Raw genomic sequence first — 17,853 nt, 5'->3', positions numbered from 1 at the left:
GGAAGGAAGCAGAGGAAGATCGAACCCAGAGGAGAGGAGGTGGGAGTGAGCGTGAAGCAGGCCTGACGGGCAGAGGCTGCAGGGCTGTGGCACAGCTAGAAGGCACATGATATGGCGAAGTGTCAACCTGTCTGAACCTCTGGTCCAAGGGGAGCAGCACTTGGAGATGTTGACAGAAGCTTCTAGAAGGGGCCCACCATCCTCCCAAGCCCATCCCCTACCTAGGAGATGGCAGCAGAGGGGAGTACCTTGCACTCCACAGGTGCCCGGAGCCCTGGAAACACCCTGCTCTGCTCGCCTCTCAGGTGCTTGGCGCTTGTATACCACATGGGGCTGGGCCTGGCCAGGCCGGGCTGGAGCACTGTCCAGAGGCTCAATGAAGTAGTCCTCATTAGAGAGCTGGAACACACCTTTCTGAAGAAGAAATATCAGGGAAGATAGCATTCAGGGTGCTCCTGCCCACCCCTAGAAGCCCCTCCTGCCCAGCTGCACTCATACTGCTCCCACCACTCCTGACTGATCCCTGACACACCATGTTTTCCTTCCTCTGGACCTTGCTCACTCTGTACACTCTTTCTGGAACACCCTTCCCTGCCATCTTTACACAGCCAGAGGTTTCAAAGCTCAGGTTAGGAAGTGAGAAGTGGGTCTGCTTCAAAATCTAACAAGATGGCTTCTTCCACATGGTCCCAGACAGCCTTCTCTCCCAAGCAGGCATCCTAGGCCTCCAGGCCATTTTGTATCTCCTTTGAATGCCAGACAACTCCAGTCACTGGACCCCCTTCCAACTACCTTGAGCTTCTGACATGCCCTTGGTTTCCCTGAGATGATGAATCACTCCAGAAGCTGTTCCACCCACACCTGAGCCACAGAGATGCTCACAGCCACTGGGACATACTGTTCCTTGGACGTAGGGCATGCCAGAGAAAGGAAGCTGATGGGGGGGGGGGGGTGTCTCAGGTATGCCTGCCCAGTATCCAGAGTCCAGGGAAGGGAAGAACCTTGGGAATGATTTCTGGACAGCTCACCACCTCCTGAGGAAGCTCGGACCACTAGTGGATGACTCCAACAGGAAAGGATTTAGCTCCTTCAGGCTTCCCTTCTTTGGCATTAACTCTGCCCCTTCTTTGGGTCATGCTGACCAAGTGGGCCTGGAGAGCTGGAAAGTCCTCAGTTTTAGGGCCTGGAGACTTGGGTTTCAATGCAGACTCCACCAAGTTCCTCTCTGAGTTTGTTTCCTCATTTATAAAATGGGCATATCTCCTCTGAGTGGCTGCTGCAAGGGCTCAGCAAGATTCACTGTACATAAAGAGATGGGCATAGGCTGCATAATTAGAATACTTTGTGGTATTACTGTGGCAGCACAGGCTTTGACCAGTAAACCCTCCAAGACTATGGCCCCAGGTTACCCTTCCAGCCTGGAACTGGACTTACTCGCATGGGTTAGCTCTCAGCCAAACAACAGGAAGGTCTATGAGCTAAACGCCTACCCTAGGGAGATGCACCCCTTAAAACAGTCACCCATGAAGGAAGGACAGCACTTGCATAGGGCTTAAGCTAGACAGACAGGAATGCATAGGTTAAAAAGGAAACAGGGAAGGGGTAACCCCAGGGGGGTGGGGAAAGAGCATAGGCTCTGAAGCCAGATCACCCCTTCCCAATGTGTCTGCATGGGACAGATGATAAAACAAAAACACATGCAAAAACAAAACCCAGAGATAGTGGAGTACATGTGGTAAGAAAAATTAAACAAGGGAATGTGACAATGAGTAGACAGCTACTTTTGACTGGGAGTCAGGGGACATTTTCTGAGGAGGTGACATTTAAGCTGGCATCTGACTGTACAGATGCCAGGTGAAGACTGGGGAAAAGAGCCTTCCAGGCAGAGGGAATAGCTTGGGCAAAGGCCCTAAGGTTCTGAGCTTGGCATGTGTGAGGTATGGAAAAGCTAACACATACTAAGCACCTACTATGTGCCACCACCACTTATCTGTCAGTTTGTTGTCCTGTGGTGGCTTGTGTGTTGCTGTGAGACTGGAGGCTATGCCACCAGTATTTCAAATACCAGCAGGGTTACCCATGGTGGACAGGTTTCAGCAGAGCTTCTAGACTAAGACAGACTTGGAAGAAGGAAGGGGCCATCCACTTCTCAAAGAACTGGTCAGTTTATGAATGGCAGTGCAACACTGCATGAGATATTACTGAAAAACTTTATGAATAGCCCTGAAACACTGTCTCATACAGTGCCGGAAGATGAGCCCCTCAGGTCGGAAGGTACTCAAAATATGACTAGGGAAGAGCTGCCCCCTCAGAGTAAAGCTGACCTTAATGACATGGATCAAGTAAAGCTTTCGGGACCTCCATTGGCTGATGTGGCACAATTCAATATGAGAAGAAACAGCTGCAAACATCCATTAATAATAGGAACATGGAATGCATGAAGCATGAATATAGGAAAATTGGAAGTTGTCAAAAATGAAATGGAAGCATAAAGATTGATATACTAGGCATTAGTGAGCAAAACTGGACTGGTTTTGGCCATTGTGAATCAGATAATCCTATGATCTACTATGCCGAGAATGATAAGTTGAAGAGGAATGGCAAGGCATTCACTGTCACAAAGAATGTTTTGAGATCTATCCTGAAGAACAATGCTGTCAGTGGTAGGATAATATCCATATGCCTACAAGGAAGACCAATTAATACTACCATTATTCAAATTTACACACCAACCTCCAAAGCCAAAGATGAAGAAATTGAAGATTTTTACCAACTTTTGCAGTCTGAAATTGACCAAATATGCAATCAAGATGTGTTGATTATCACTGGTGATTGGAATGCAAAAGTTGGACACAAAGAAGAATCACTGGTAGTTGGAAAATATGGCCTTGGTGACAGAAATAACGCTGGAGATCACATGATAGAATTTTGCCAAGACCAAAGACTTATTCATTGCAAATATCTTTTTTCAATAACATAAATGGTGGCTGTACACATGGATTTCACCAGATGGAGTACACAGGAATCAGATCAACTACATCTGTGGAAAGAGGCAATGGAGAAGCTCAATATATTCAGCTGAAATGAGGCCAGAAGCTGACTGTGGAACAGACCATCAATTGATCATATGCAAGTTCAAGATGAAGCTAAAGACAATTAAAAGAAGTGCACAAGAGCCAAAATATGACCTTGATTATATCTCACCTGGATTTAGAGACCATCTAAAGAATAGATTTGATACACTGAACACCAATGATTGAAAACCAGAAGAATTGTGGGATGACATCAAGAACATCATCCATAAAGAAAGCAAAAGGTCAGTAAAAAGACAGGAAAGAAAGAAAAGACCAAAATGGATGTCAGAAGAGACTCTGAAACTTGTCTTTGAACGGAGAGTAGCTAAAGCAAATGGAAAAAGAGATAAGAGCTGAACAGAAGAATTCAAAGAGCAGCCTGAGAAGACAAAGTCAATTATAATGAAATGTGCAAAGACCCAGAGTTAGAAAACCAAAAGGGAAGAACATGCTCAACATTTCTCAAGCTGAAAGAACTGAAGAAAAAAAACAAGCCTCGAGTTGCAACCTTAAAAGATTCAATGGGCTAAATATTGAATGATGCAGGAAACATCAAAAGAAGATGGAAGGAATACAGAGAGTCACTGTACCAAAAAGAACTGGTCGATGTTCACCCATTTCAGGAGGTGGCATATCATCAAGAACTAATGGTATTGAAGGAAGAAGTCAAAGCTGCATTGAAGGAATTGGTGAAAAACAAAGCTCTAGGAATTGACAGAATACTGAGTGAGATGTTTCAATAAATGGATGCTATGCTGGAGGCACTCACTCATGTATGCCAAGAAATTTGGAAGATAGCTACCTGGCCAACTGACTGGAAGAGATCCATATTTGTGCCCACTCTAAAGAAAGGTGATTCCACAGAATGTGGAAATTATCAAACAATATCATTAGTATCACATGCAAGTAAAATCTTACTGAAGATAATTCAAAAATTATTGCAGCAATATATTGACAGAGAACTTCCAGAAGTGCAAGCTGGATTCAGAAGAGAACATAGAGCAAGGGATATCATTGCTGATGTCAGATGGATCTTGGCTGAAAGCAAAGAATACCACAAAGATGCTTACTTGTGTTTTATTGACTTTGCAAAGGCATTCGATTGTGTGGATCCTAACAAATTATGGATAACATTGTGAAGAATGGGAATTCCAGAACACTTAATTGTGCTCATGAGGAACCTGTACATAGACTAAGAGCCTGTCATTTGAAAAGAACAAGTGGATGCTGCATGGTTTAAAATCAGGAAGGGTGTGCGTCAGGATTGTATCCTTTCACCTTTCACCACACTTATTCTATCTAAGCAAATAATCCGAGATGCTGGACTATATGAAGAAGAACATGGCATCAGGATTGGAGGAAGACTCATTAACAACCTGTGATAGGCAGATGACACAACCTTGCTTGCTGAAAGAGAATGACCTGAACCACTCACTGATGAAGATTAAAGACTACAGTCTGCAGTATGGATTGCATCTCAACCTAAAGAAAACAAAAATCTTCACAATTGGATCAATAAGCAGCATCATGATAAATGGAGAAAAGATTAAAGTTGTCAGAGATTTCATATTACTTGGTTCCACAAGCAACACCAATGGAAGCAGCAGTCAAGACATTAGACAACGTATTGCATTGGGCAAATATGCTGCAAAAGACCTCTTCAGGTGCTGAAGAGCAAAGATGTCTCCTTGAAGACTAAGGAGCGCCTCACCCAAGTCATGGTATTTTCAATTGCCTCATATGCATGTGAGAGCTGGACAATGAGTAAGAAAGACCAAAGAAGAGGTGATGCTTTTGAGTTGTGGTGTTGGCAAAGAATGCTGAAAAGCACCATGGACTGCTAGAAGAAGTAACAAATCTGTTCCAGAAGAAGTGCAGCCAGAATGCTCCCTGGAAGCGAGGATGGCCAGACTTTGTCTGACCTACTTTGGTCATGTTGTCAGAAGGGACCATTCCCTGGAGAAGAATATCATGCTGGGTAAAGTGGAGGGTTGACAAAAAAGGGGAAGGCTCTCAGCAAGATGGATTGACACAGTGGCTGCAATGATAGGCTCAGGTATAGCAAGGACTGTGAGGTTGGCACAGGACTGAGCAGTGTTTCATTCTGTTGTACATAGGGTTGCTACGAGTCAGAGCCAACTCGAGGGCACCTAACACCACCACGTCTACGTGCCAAGCACTTTCTAATCAGCACTTACTACTCATAACTCCCCTATGCAGTAGGTATGATTAGTCTCATTTTACAGATGAGGAAACTGAGGAACTGAGAGGAGTAACTTGCTCAAGGTCACATAGCTAGAAAGTAAGTCCATGTGGCTACAGCAAAGGGAGAGAGAAGGATGGTGGTGAGTAACAGGGTGAGGCTGAGTCTCCCTTGGCTGGAGGACGGTAAGCCCCTTACTAAGGTGAGCATCCATCCTCAGATCCACCCAGTGTCCAGTCTCTGGGGTCTTTACACCCTCATCCTTAGTCAGGGAATACCCACTCCCTTTCAAGGAGATGACAGGTTCACAGGTGCTTGGCAGACCCTAACTACAGACATCAAGTGGTGGGACATTTTCCCATGAGGTGCTTAGCAGGCCTTTGCTCAATATATGATCCAAAGGTGAGCCAAAGGAGGTGGGAGTGAGATTTGCTGCGGAAATGGGGCAACCTCTGCAAACTTGCCCAAGACACAAGCCTGGGGGTCCTGGACTGCCTTGACTCCCTCCTGAAAGCCACCTCAAGTGGCTGCCACCTCTACAGGCTGGTCAGACTTTACACACCAGCCCACCCATCCACCCACTGTGTCAGTATCCCCCAAACTCCCCTGCAGCCCAGGGCAGATAGGCTTCCAAAGGCCCAGACATTCTGTGGCCATTGGCATAAGCTGCCCTGTAATTAGGACCTGTTCTAACTATGGCTTTTGCCTGAGCACTCTGAGCTGAAGGCCAGCTGATAGCTAACAGTGTGCACACATCCCCCATTCCTCCCTCAAGCACCCTCTAGAACTAGGAGGGCATGGTTAGGCATCTAAATGGAGAGAAGAAAGGGGCCCCACCCTACCTGGGGTGGAAGCTGCTATAACAGGGCGTTCAAGCAAAGGGAGGCTATCAGGGCTGCAAGCAATAGCCAGCATCACCCTTCAGCCCAAAGTCCAGTGGCTGATGCCTGCTCTGATCTGGACAGAGAGGGGCTGACAGAAGGGGCTTACTACTCCCCAAGAAATGGCTAAAGGGTACAGGGTGCCTACCCCAGAGAAGAGGAGTTAAGGGACTCTGCAGGGGAACAAAGTTATAACTGACACCCCAAAGAAAGAAGGGGTCAACTGCTTTCAATTTATTTAGTCTACGAAAAAACAAAAGCAAAAAAAACCCGTTGCTGTGGAATCAATTTCAACTCTTGGCAGCCCCATGTGTTCTAGAGTAGAACTGCTCCATAGGGCTTTCTCAGCTGTAATCTTTACGGAAGTACATCACCAGGTCTGTCTTCCCCAGCACCAGTGAGTGGGTTTGAACCACCTACCGTTATGCTTGTAGTCCAGTGCAAACTGTTTGTAACACCCAGGGAACTGGTCAATCTACAAACAGTGGTTGTCAAAGTAGTGTCTCTGGACCTGCAGCATGCGTATTATCTGGGAAATTCCCAGAAATGCAAGTTTTCGGGCCCCCCCCCACACACCTACCTCCTCAGACACTGTTGAAATTAGTCCTTCGGGTGATTCTGATGCATGTGAAAGTTGAGAACCACTGCCCTAGACAAGGCCTACGTTTGTCAGTCCCATTTTACAGGAGTGAATACTAAAGCCCAGGGAGGAAAAGCACACTGGCCAAGGCCACCAGCAAAGTCAGGACTTGGCTAGTGGAAGCCCCACATTGCACTGCCCCCACTCCATGCCCAGTGCACTCACCAGGCCATGGCAGGCACTGATGGCCGCCACGCCACCCTCGAGCTCAGGATCCTGCACCTCACCAAGCAGGTGGCATGCAGGGGCGTAGGCCTGGATGTGTGCACGGCCCAGGCCACCATGCCGCCGTGTTTCAGTCACAAAGCCAGGTGCCAATAGGTGCCGGTTGGTGGTCAGGTTGAAGCGCAGCTCTCGCCCACGATACAGCAGCTCATAGAAGGCTGGCACATTGTGCCGAGCAGACACGTCCCGTTTGCGCAGCTTGCGGGGCCACAGCTCATAGGACAGGAAGGAGCCCCCTGCATCCACACGCACTGGGTGCACAACGTCCAGCGCTGCCCGGCTCTCAGAGACATGACCTGTGAAAAGACACACAGGTACCTTGGTCAACACCAGATTTGGGGCCCCAGGCTGGTTTTCATGGACTAAAGGGGGAGTGGCCACAAGGAAACAGCTGGGATCAGATGGCCTGGGTTCATCCTTTATGACTTCCTCTGCTAGTTTATCTCTCTAGGCCTTAGTCTCTCCATCTGATTAACTTTAATTTCTACTATTGCTCACCTTGACCCTGTCCCTTTGTTGCTATTGTTTAGTTGCTGTGGAGTAAATTCAGACTTGTGGTGACCCCATATGTACAGAACAGAACAGCTTCATTGAGTTTTCCAGGTTATTAACTTCTAGAAGCTGATCACCAGGCCTTTCTTCCAAGGCACTTCTGAGTGGGTTCAAACAGTCCAATCTTTGAGTTAGTAGTTGAGCATTTAACAGTTTGTACCTCTGTCTTAGTTATTTAGTGCTGCTAAAATAGAAATGGGAGCTCTGGTAGCATAGTGCCTAAGGCACTGGACTGCTAACCAGAAAGCTGGTGGTTCAAACCCACCAGCCACTCGTTGGAAGGAGGCAATCTACTTCCATAGTGATACTGCCTCGGAAACCCAAGGAGGGGTCGCTATGAGTCGGGTCTGACTTGACGGCACATAACAACAACAAAATAGAAATACCACAAGTGGGTGGTTTTAACAAACAGAAATTTATTCTCTCACAGTTCAGGAGGCTGGAAGTCTGAATTCAGAGCGCCAGCTCTAAGGGAAGGCTTTCTCTCTGACAGCTCTGGAGGAAGGTCACTGTCTCTTTTCAATAACTGTGAGCCCAGTGTTCCTTGGAGATCTCCATGTGTCTTGGCATCAATCTTTCCCAGAGTGTAGGAGGTTCTCAGCACAGAGACCCCATATCTAAAGGATACCCTCCACTCTTGGCAGTAGTCAAGTCCCTTCTTCTCTGCTTGCTTCTTTCTCCTTTTATCTCTTCTGAGATAAAAGCCAATGCAGGCCACATCCTAGGGAGGCTCCTCTTAATTGGATCAGGGCTGTGACCCGAGTAACTGTGTTGCATCCCACCCTAATTCTCTTATAACTGATTAGCTGATCACAGCAGATCACATGGCAGGGAGGATGATTACATCACTACATCATTGGCAAATTACACCATCATGTAACTGCCAAACCACTGTCAATAATGTTGTTGTTGTTAGGTACTGTCAAGTCAATTCGGACTCACAGTGACCCTATGTACAACAGAGCGAAACACTGCCCAGTCCTGCACCATCCTCATATTCCTTGCTATGCTTGAGCCAATCATTGCAGCCACTGTGTCAATCCATCTCATTGAGGGTCTTCTCCTTTTTCTCTGACCCTCCACTTTATCAAGCATGGTATCATTCTCCAGGGAATGGTTCCTTCTGACAACAGGACCAAAACAGGTGAGATGAAGTCTGGCCATTCTTGCTTCTAAAGGAGCAATCCTGCTGCACTTCTTCCAAGACAGATTTGTTCACTCTTCTGGTAGTCCAGAGTATTTTCAGTATTCTTCACCAACACCATAATTCAAAGGCATCAACTCTTTTCCAGTCTTATTTATTGTCCAGCTTTCACATGCATATGAGGTGATTAAAAATACTGTGTCGTGGGTTAGACGCACCTTAGTCTTCAAAGTGACATATTTGCCCAGTGCAACATGACATCTGATTTCTTGACTGCTGCGTCCATGGATGTTGATTGTGGATCCAAGTAAAATGAAATCCCTGACAACTTCAATCTTTTCTCCATTTATTATGATGATGCTTACTGGTCCAACTGTAAGGCTTTTCATTTTCTTTACGTTGAGGTGTAATTCATACTGAAGACTATAGTCTTTGATCTTCATCAGTAAGTGCTTCAAGTCATCCTCACTTTGAGCAAGCAAGGTTGTGTTATCTGCATATTGCAAGTTGTTAATGTGTCTTCCTCCAATCCTGATGCTGCATTCTTCTTCATATAGTCCAGCTATTTGGATTATTTGCTCAGCGTACAGATTGAATAAATATAGCAAAAGGATACAACCCTGATGCACACCCTTTCTGATTTTAAACCATGCGGTATTCCCTTGTTCTGTCTGAACTACAGCCCACGAGCACAATTAAGTGTTCTGGAATTCCCATTCTTTGCAATGCTATCCATAATTTGATGTGATCCACAAAATCGAATGCCTTTTGCACAGTCAATAAAACACAGGTAAACATCTTTCTAGTATTCTTTGCTTTCGGCCAAGATCTATCTGACATCAACAATGATATCCCTCATTCCCCATCCTCTTCTGAATATAGCTTGAATTTCTGAAACTGTCAATATACTGCTACAACCGTTTTTGAATAATCTTTAGCAAAATTTTGTGTGTGATATTAATTATATTGTTTGATATTTCCATTCTGTTGGATCACTTTTCTTTGGAATGGGCAAAATTATGAATCTCTTCCAGTTGGTTGGCCAGGTAGCTGTCTTCCACATTTCTTGGCATCAACGAGTAAGTGCCTCCTGTGCTGCATCTGTTTGCTGAAACATCACAACGGGTATTCTGTCCATTCCTGGAGCCTTGTTTTTCACTACTTCCTTCAGTGCAGCTTGGACTTTTCCTTTAATACCATTCTTGATCATATCCTATCTCCCGAAATGGTTGAATCTTGACCAATTCTTTTCGGTATGGTGATTCTGTTCATTCCTTCTTCTTTTGATCTTCCCTCATTGTTCAATATTTTGCCCACAGAATCCTTCCACATTGCTTGAATTTTTAATTCAGTTCTTTCAGGTTGAGAAATGCTGAGTGTGTTCTTCCCTTTTGATTATTATAATATTTTTCTTTCTCTTCTTGGGCTGCCCTTTGATATCTTCTGTTCAGCTCTTTTATTTAATCATTTCTTCCATTTGCTTTAGCTACTCTCCATTCAAGAGCAAGTTTCATATCTCTTCTGACATCTATTTTGGTCTTTTCTTCATTTCCTGTCTTTTTAATGATTGTTTGCTTTCTTCACATATGATGTCATCCCACAACTTGTCTGGTCTTCTGTCACTGGTGTTCAATGCATCAAATCTATTCTTCAGATGCTCTACAATTTAGATGGGATAGTCAAGGCCATATTTTGGGTCTTGCGGACTTGTTTTAATTTTATTCAGCTTCAGTTTGAACTTGCATATGAACAATTGATGGTCTGTTCCACAGTCAGCTCCTGGCCTTGTTTTGACTGATGATATTGAATTTCTCCATTGCCTCTTTCAACAGATGTAGTCTATTTGATTACCGTGTATTCCATCTGGTGAGATCCAAGTATGTGTACACTCGCCATTTAGTTGAAAAAGGTATTTTCAATGAACAAGTCATTGGTCTTGTAAAATTCTATCATGTGATCTCCAGTGTCATTCCTATCACCAAGGCCATATTTCCCAGCTACTGATGTTTCTTCTTTTGTTTCCAACTTTCGCATTCCAATCACCAACAACTGTCATTACATCTTGATTGCATGTCTGGTCAATTTCAGACTACAGAAGTTGGTGAAATCTTTAATTTCTTCATTGTTTGCTTTGGTGTCAATAATGGCCCAGCCAAACAGACACATATTTTGGGAAGACAAATTCAACCCATGACAGTGACCCAGTGACTCCTTGACCCTGTCCTTATTCCTTCCATTCCACCCACTGGCCTCCTTGATGTTCCTCCAACAGGCCAGACACATTCCTACCTCAGGGATTTTGCACTGTTCTTCCTTCTACCTGGAACACTCTTCCATCAGATATTCACATTGCTCAACGCCTCACCTCCTCAAGCCTTTGCTCCAATGTCTCCTTCTCAGTGAGGCTTCCCCTGACCACTTCATTTTAAAATTATAATTTTTGGTCCTCTCTATTCCCCTTCCCTGCTTTATTTTTTGAAATAATTTGAACATATCATTTACATGTTTATTATTTCCACTATTTGTCTGTTTCTCTCTCTCCCTTCAGAGTTAAGTTCCAGGAGGGCAAGGAGCTTCCTATTCTTTGTTTTTTTTCTGATGAATGTAAGTGCTAGAAGAGTGCCTGGCAACCAGTCATTGCTTGACAAATATTTGTTAAGTGAATCTACAGAATGAACAGTGTCAAAGTACCCAATAACAAGATAAGCATGGGCTTCCTTGTGCTTACTAACCTGTAGTGAACAATTTCACTACACCAAAGATTCTGTTTCTAGGTATGGCTGGCATCTCTCCCAATCCAACACCTTCCTACAGAATCAAAGCCTCTTTTCAAATTTATGGTCCCTGACAGGGGCAGAGTACCTGGTAAGCAAGGTAACCCACTGCCATCAAGTCAATTCTGACTCATAGTGACCCTTTAGGACAGAGCAGAAGTGCCCGGTAGGATTTCCAAGGCTTTACATCTTTACAGAAGCAGAGTGCCTCATCTTTCTCCCACAGAATAGCTGCTGAGTTTCAATCACCAACCTTTCAGTTGGCAGGCAAATGTTTTAACCACTATGCTATCAGAGCTCCAAGCAAGGTAAACAGGGTCTTATTTGAGCTTATTTACTAATCTGGAGTGAACAGTTTCACATAAACATGACCACTCAGGTGGGGATACCCCACCACCTTACCACCTACCCCTTCCACAGAGTAGCTCTGGCTTATGTCTTTCACATGTTAGATCCATTTGAAGAGTTCCAGGGCTGGAAAAAATCTGCAGACTTCTGCTCAGGCTCCCACAGTTTGCAAAACTCTCTTCCTGTAGCTCTGTCTTTTTGGATTTTCTGATAAGGCCCAGATTCTGAACCTTTTTCTGCCATGGCACCCCTTCCCAGAATGTTACTGAATTAATAAATAAAATACACAGGCATACCAAAGAAATGGATTACATTGAAATACAGTTATCAAAAGATATTTTTAAGTTACTAGGGGCAGATGAGAAAGACCTCTGGTGATGTAGTAGTTAAAGCATTTGGCCGTTAACCAAAAGGTTGGTGGTTTGAACCCACTAGTCACTCCACAGAAGACAGACAAGGCAGACTGCTTCTGTAAAGATTTGCAGCCTTGAAAACCCAATGGGGGTTGCTATGAGTCAGAATCAACTAGATAGCAATGAATTTGGCTTGGTTTGGAGGGCTACATAGAAGCAGGAGAAAAGAAAGACTCAATGCTTAGGGGAAACTGAGCTTCTCTTAAGGGTGATGGAAATATCTGGGAATGGATCAGGGTGATGGTTGAACAATGTGATGAACATCATTAATGTCATTGAATTGTACATGTGAAGGTTATTGAAGTCAAACATTTTGTTACACACACATCTATGTACTATGATAAAAAATGTTTAAATATATTTTTTAAAGTGGGGTATAGAATTATGTGCTTCTTTATTAATGTAGCTGGGCAATCTACTTCCATAGTGATACTGCCTCGGAAACCCAAGGAGGGGTCACTATGAGTTGGATCCGACTCGACGGCAGCGAGTTTGGTTTTGGTTTAAAGACAAATTTAACAACTATGATAATTTTGAAATAGTGATGTGCATAACCCTACTTGGAGAAAAAATATTTTTCTCTAATGGTGACAAAGTCACAGCTACTATTAATACTGCTGGGATCTGTTGCTAACATGCATAACTGAAGGAAATGCTAAATTTCACTTAGAAGTTAGGAGACCTAAAGATGCAATCTTCTCTCAGGAGCCCTGATGGCACAGGGGTTAAGTGCTTGGCTGTTAACCTAAAGATTAGCAGTTCCAATCCACCAGACACTTCATGGGAGAAAGATGTGACAGTCTGCTCCTGTAAAGATTTATAGCTCTGCAAACCCTATGGGGCAGTTCTACTCTATCCTATAGGGTCACTGAGAGTTGGAATTGACTTGCTGGCAATAAAATAATCTTCTCCCATCCAAGTTCCTTGTTACTGTTGTTATGTGGCATTGAGTTGATTTTCAACTCATAGTGACACCATGTGACAAAGTAAAACTGCCCATAGGTTTTCCAGGTTGTAATATTTATGGAAAGGAGTCTTCATGTCACAGCGGTTAAACCCTGAGCTGCTAACTGAAACGTTGGTAATTGAAACCCACCAGCCACTCTGTAGGAGAAAAATGTGACAGTCTCCTTCCATAATGATTACAGCCTATAGGACCATTCTACTTTGTCCTATAGGGTCGCTATGAGTCTGAATCAACTCCACAGCAATAGATTTGTTTTTGGTTTCGAATCTTTGCAGGAGTGGACTGCCTGGTTTTTGTCCCACAGAGCTGCTGGGTGGGTTCAAACCTGCCAACCTTTCAGTTAGCCACCAAGAGCTTAACTGTTATGCTGCCAGGGCTCCTTATCCAAGTTCATGGACACCCACCCCCCCCAAATTCCATCATCGTCTCTTGGGCCGGCAGACCGCAGTTGAGGACATCTGTGGTATGGTCTCCAGACTGTTTCCTAAATGAGAAAGCAAAGAGAGGCTCAGAGAGATGGAAAGACTAGTGTAAAACTACACAGCGAGAGTGGCAAAATTGGGGCTGGGACCCAAGTCTCCCAAATGGCTCCAATCTCATCAGTAATATTCAGCAATCTGTCTCTTGCTGGGGCTCAGTTTTCCCATTGCTAAGGTGAGAGAGTTGAACTAGATCAAGTTTTCACATTTCTTTGGCCACTAGATCTAGTTTTCAATAGAAATACATCTTATTATGTTAATAGGGAAGGAATGATTCAGAAAAGAAGGGTGAGAATGGCTGCAGAACTTGATGAATGTAATCAATGTCACTGAATTGTACATGCAGGAATTGCTGAATTATGCTAATCGGTGTATGTTCTGCTGTGTATATTCTCAACGACAACAACAACAAAAATCATTAAAAAAGTTTTAAAGAGAAATACATCATGTATCAAAGCAGCACTGCTATGGGGGGCCCAAGGGGAACCTTGGGGCCCACGATCTTGCCCCCTCCCTCTCTTCCTGCAGTTCCCAGACTCTGATGAGCACAGTTAGGAAACTGGCCAATCTGTGGTTTCTCTCAGTCCCAAGTCCTGCCCAGACTGACTGGTGTATGCCTAGTTCCTAGGACCCTGGCTACTCATGACAGTAAACCCTCAGGACACATGAATATCTGAGTGCCCTGCAGATTTTCTACCAGGGCTCTCTCTGTGACAGGCGAGGCAGGAAGGGAAGTCAAGGCCCAGCCCAAGGCTTCATCCAGGCCAAACTACAGAAACCCAACCCGCCTCAAGTCTGCACCCTGCTAAACCATATGCATAGTGTCCTGCATAAACAGTGGTGAGTCCCTTTACTGAGGACATCCTCCTACTGCCCACCATTGCCCTAGCAGACTGATGGCCATCAGGGCACAGAGATGGTCAGAAGCACCTCAAAAAGCCTGCTTCAGATCATGGGAGAATAGAAGGGCTGTGTATGCACAGGGAGACAGCTAGGGGGCAGGAATGCATGGGAGGGAGGGACACAGGGAAGAGGTAACTATGGGGAGGAAGTGGAAGGAGAGCTATTGCATTGTGGGAAATTGTAGTCAATGTCATGAGACAAAGTGTATGTGAGCTGCTATATGGAAAGTGAATTTGCTCTGTAAACTTTCACCCAAATCACAATAAAATTTTTTTTAAAAAAAGCCTACTTCAAAACTCAAAATCATTTGGAAATAAAAAAGGGGGCCCAGATTTGCTGGTCTGATAGAGCCTGGTGGAACCACTGAGACTATGGCCCCCAGCTGCCCTTAAGGTCTGGAATTGAACCCACACCTGTGGCTTCCAGCCAAACAAATGACAGGCATAGGAGTTGAACATTTACCTGAGGTAGACACATTCCTTGGAGAGAACAATCATGGGAGAAAGAAGGGTTGTTTATGCACAGGGAGACAGTTCAGGGGGCAGGGGTGTACGGAGGGATGGACACAGGGAAGAGGTGACTGTCGGGGAGGAGGTGGGGGGGAGATGTTGCATTGTGGTAAATTGTAGTCAATGTCACGAGACAACATGTATGTGAACTACTGTATGGAAAGTGAATTTGCTCTGTAAACTTTCACCCAAATCACAAAAAAAAAAAAAAGCCTGCTTCAGGAGGCTGGGTGGACTGGGGTAATCTGCTGTGTGGCTTTGGGCAAATCTTTCTGTTTCTGAGCTTCAGGAGGACACTAGTACCAGAGTTTGAGAGACTTCCGGATAAGAATCACTGAGGTATTTGTTAAAAACAAATTCCCAGACCCACTGAATCAGCATCTCCAGGAAACAGGACTGGGAAGCTGTGTTTTTAAAAAGAGCCTCAGGGAAGTTAGGAAATTCCCTACTGGGAGTGAATCTGGCTGAACCTCAGTAGTACCTGGGGAGCTTTGAAAAACCACAGGTGGCCAGGACCTAACCCAGAGATGCTGATTCCATACATCCCAGGCTCTGGAGGCCTGGAATCTATATTTCTTTAACACTTTCCTGCAATTCTGATACAGCTATTTCAGGAACTGGCATTTGCATATCACTAGGCTGGATGATTTAACCCTTTCATGAATGATCTCCTTTTAATTTTTGATACCATCTGTTTTCAGTAATGGAAAGCATGTTGAAATCAAGGGAGAAAAATTTTTTGGAGGCGAAATGAATTTTGATACCATTAAGTGAGACACATATGTCCCAAGTGGACTCTGGTAGCAGGACTTGTGGGGTAAGAGCTATTTCTTCAGATTCACCCAGTTGTACAGGTCCCTGCCATGGTGACAGCACATACTACAACTGGATAGCAGCTTCCCAACAAACCTGAGAGGCTAGAAACATTAGTGGTTAATATATATCCCACAGGTTATGAAAGGGCTAAGGGAACTTCTTGCTCAAGCATCGTAATAAGGGCATCTGGGATTGCAACTTCACAAACACAGTCTGCAAATTTGTTTCTCTGTCAGTTTATTGATTTTTGTCTGTTTGTTTTGGCTAGCAAAAACACTTAAAAGTGTTTTATAATCAGTTGCCAATGTTAAAAATCAGATGATCTCACACAAAACCTTAATTTTTAGTTTTTCTTGAAAAGACTTAATATACATCCAAACCAAAAAGCCCAAACCCACTGCATCAAGTTGATCCTAACTCACAGCAACCTCCATTGAGTTTCCAAGGCAATAAATCTTTAAGGAAGTAGATTGCCCAGACTTGCTTCCATGAAGTGGTTTTGAACCACCAACCTTCTGGTTAGCAGTCAGATGCCTTAGTCACTGTGCTACCAGAGCTCCTTAATATACATCTGTTGTTGTTGTTGTTGTTGTTGTTGGATTTAATGCATCAAGCAGTTGTTGTTGTTGTTGTTGTTGTTTGCTGTCGAGTCGGCCCCGACTCATAGCGACCCCTCCTTGGGTTTCCGAGGCAGTATCACTACGGAAGTAGGATTGCCCAACCTTCCTTCCGAGGAGTGGCTGGTGGGTTTGAACCGCCAGCCTTCTGGTTAGCAGTCAAGTGCCTTAGCCACTATGCTACCAGAGCTCCCAATAAGCAGTTGTTGTTGTTGTTGTTGTTATGTGCCGTCGAGTCGGCCCCGACTCATAGCGACCCCTCCTTGGGTTTCCGAGGCAGTATCACTACGGAAGTAGGATTGCCCAACCTTCCTTCCGAGGAGTGGCTGGTGGGTTTGAACCGCCAGCCTTCTGGTTAGCAGTCAAGTGCTTTAGCCACTATAGCAGGCCTAAATTCTCACCTGGCTAAAGTGGCTGAAGCTGAAACTATCCTTTGAGAGCCCCATTTGCCTCAGTTCTCATTACTCTCCACTGTGTTCCTAACACTGTGGCTCAATGTAAGTTGCCCTTTGGCATTGCACTCATGTTGCCTTTCACTCAGTAAACAAATGAGTCTCAAACAAAAATGAGAAAACAAGAGATGGACCAGAAAGGCCCCATGTTTCAACAAAAATGTGTCTCCTCACTAGCTTTGTTTGCTCATTTACGTTACCTGCCTGGTCCCCATGGTCATTTGGCGTATGACTCTTGGTTACTAATTGTGAGGCTGTGTTATGTTTTCCAACGTCTAGAAAAATATATAAGACATCATCCTTGAACTCAAAATAGATCAGTTAGAGAAATAAGTATGGAATGCCTATGACCCCAACCCCTAGCACAGTGCTAGGGAGGTTCAAGCAAGGGGAGGGGATACCTATTAGATAAAATGAAGTGAAGAAGCATTTATCAAAGAAGGCACATCTGAAATGCTCCTTGATGTGGTCGTTATTATTATTGTGTGTCATCTAGTCCATTTTGACTCATAGTGACCCTGTAAGACAGAGTATAACTGCCTGAGTTTTTCAAGGCTGGAATCTTTACGGAAGCAGATCACCAGGTGTTTTTCCTGTGGAGCCACTGGTGGGTTCAAACCACTAACCTTTTGGTTAGCAGCCAAGCACTTACCCACGGTGCCACCAGAGCCCTTTCCCTTGATGTACAGGTAAAATCCAACCATGGAGATAAGGAAGATGTCTTGCTTGGAGATACCATGTGAGCAAAACCAGAGGAATGGGGAAAAGCTAGGAGTAGGGGACAAGAAGAAGTTAAACCTGGCCCAAGCATGTGTTTTGTGAAATGAGAGACAATAGAATGGCAAAATAAATCACT

General features: G+C 44.5%; 1 protein-coding gene across 1 annotated transcript in view; it reads right to left on the bottom strand.

The window, feature by feature from the left end:
- The window catches only part of ADAMTS7 (ADAM metallopeptidase with thrombospondin type 1 motif 7), a 68,351-nt gene that overhangs the window by 45,577 nt on the left and 4,921 nt on the right, over positions 1 to 17,853 (bottom strand). Inside the window, exons 7-8 of the mRNA XM_007951856.1 lie at positions 6,964 to 7,319; positions 249 to 414 (exon numbers count right to left, since the gene is read on the bottom strand). Coding sequence (XP_007950047.1) covers positions 249 to 414; positions 6,964 to 7,319 — 522 coding nt within the window. The remainder of the gene's footprint in view (positions 1 to 248; positions 415 to 6,963; positions 7,320 to 17,853) is intronic.

This window comes from Orycteropus afer, unplaced genomic scaffold (genome assembly GCF_000298275.1).
Source record: "Orycteropus afer afer isolate SDZICR_OR568_19922 unplaced genomic scaffold, OryAfe1.0 scaffold00313, whole genome shotgun sequence".
NCBI lineage: Eukaryota > Metazoa > Chordata > Mammalia > Tubulidentata > Orycteropodidae > Orycteropus > Orycteropus afer.
Note: the sequence above shows the minus strand (reverse complement) of the source record. Positions and strands in the feature narration are given on the sequence as shown.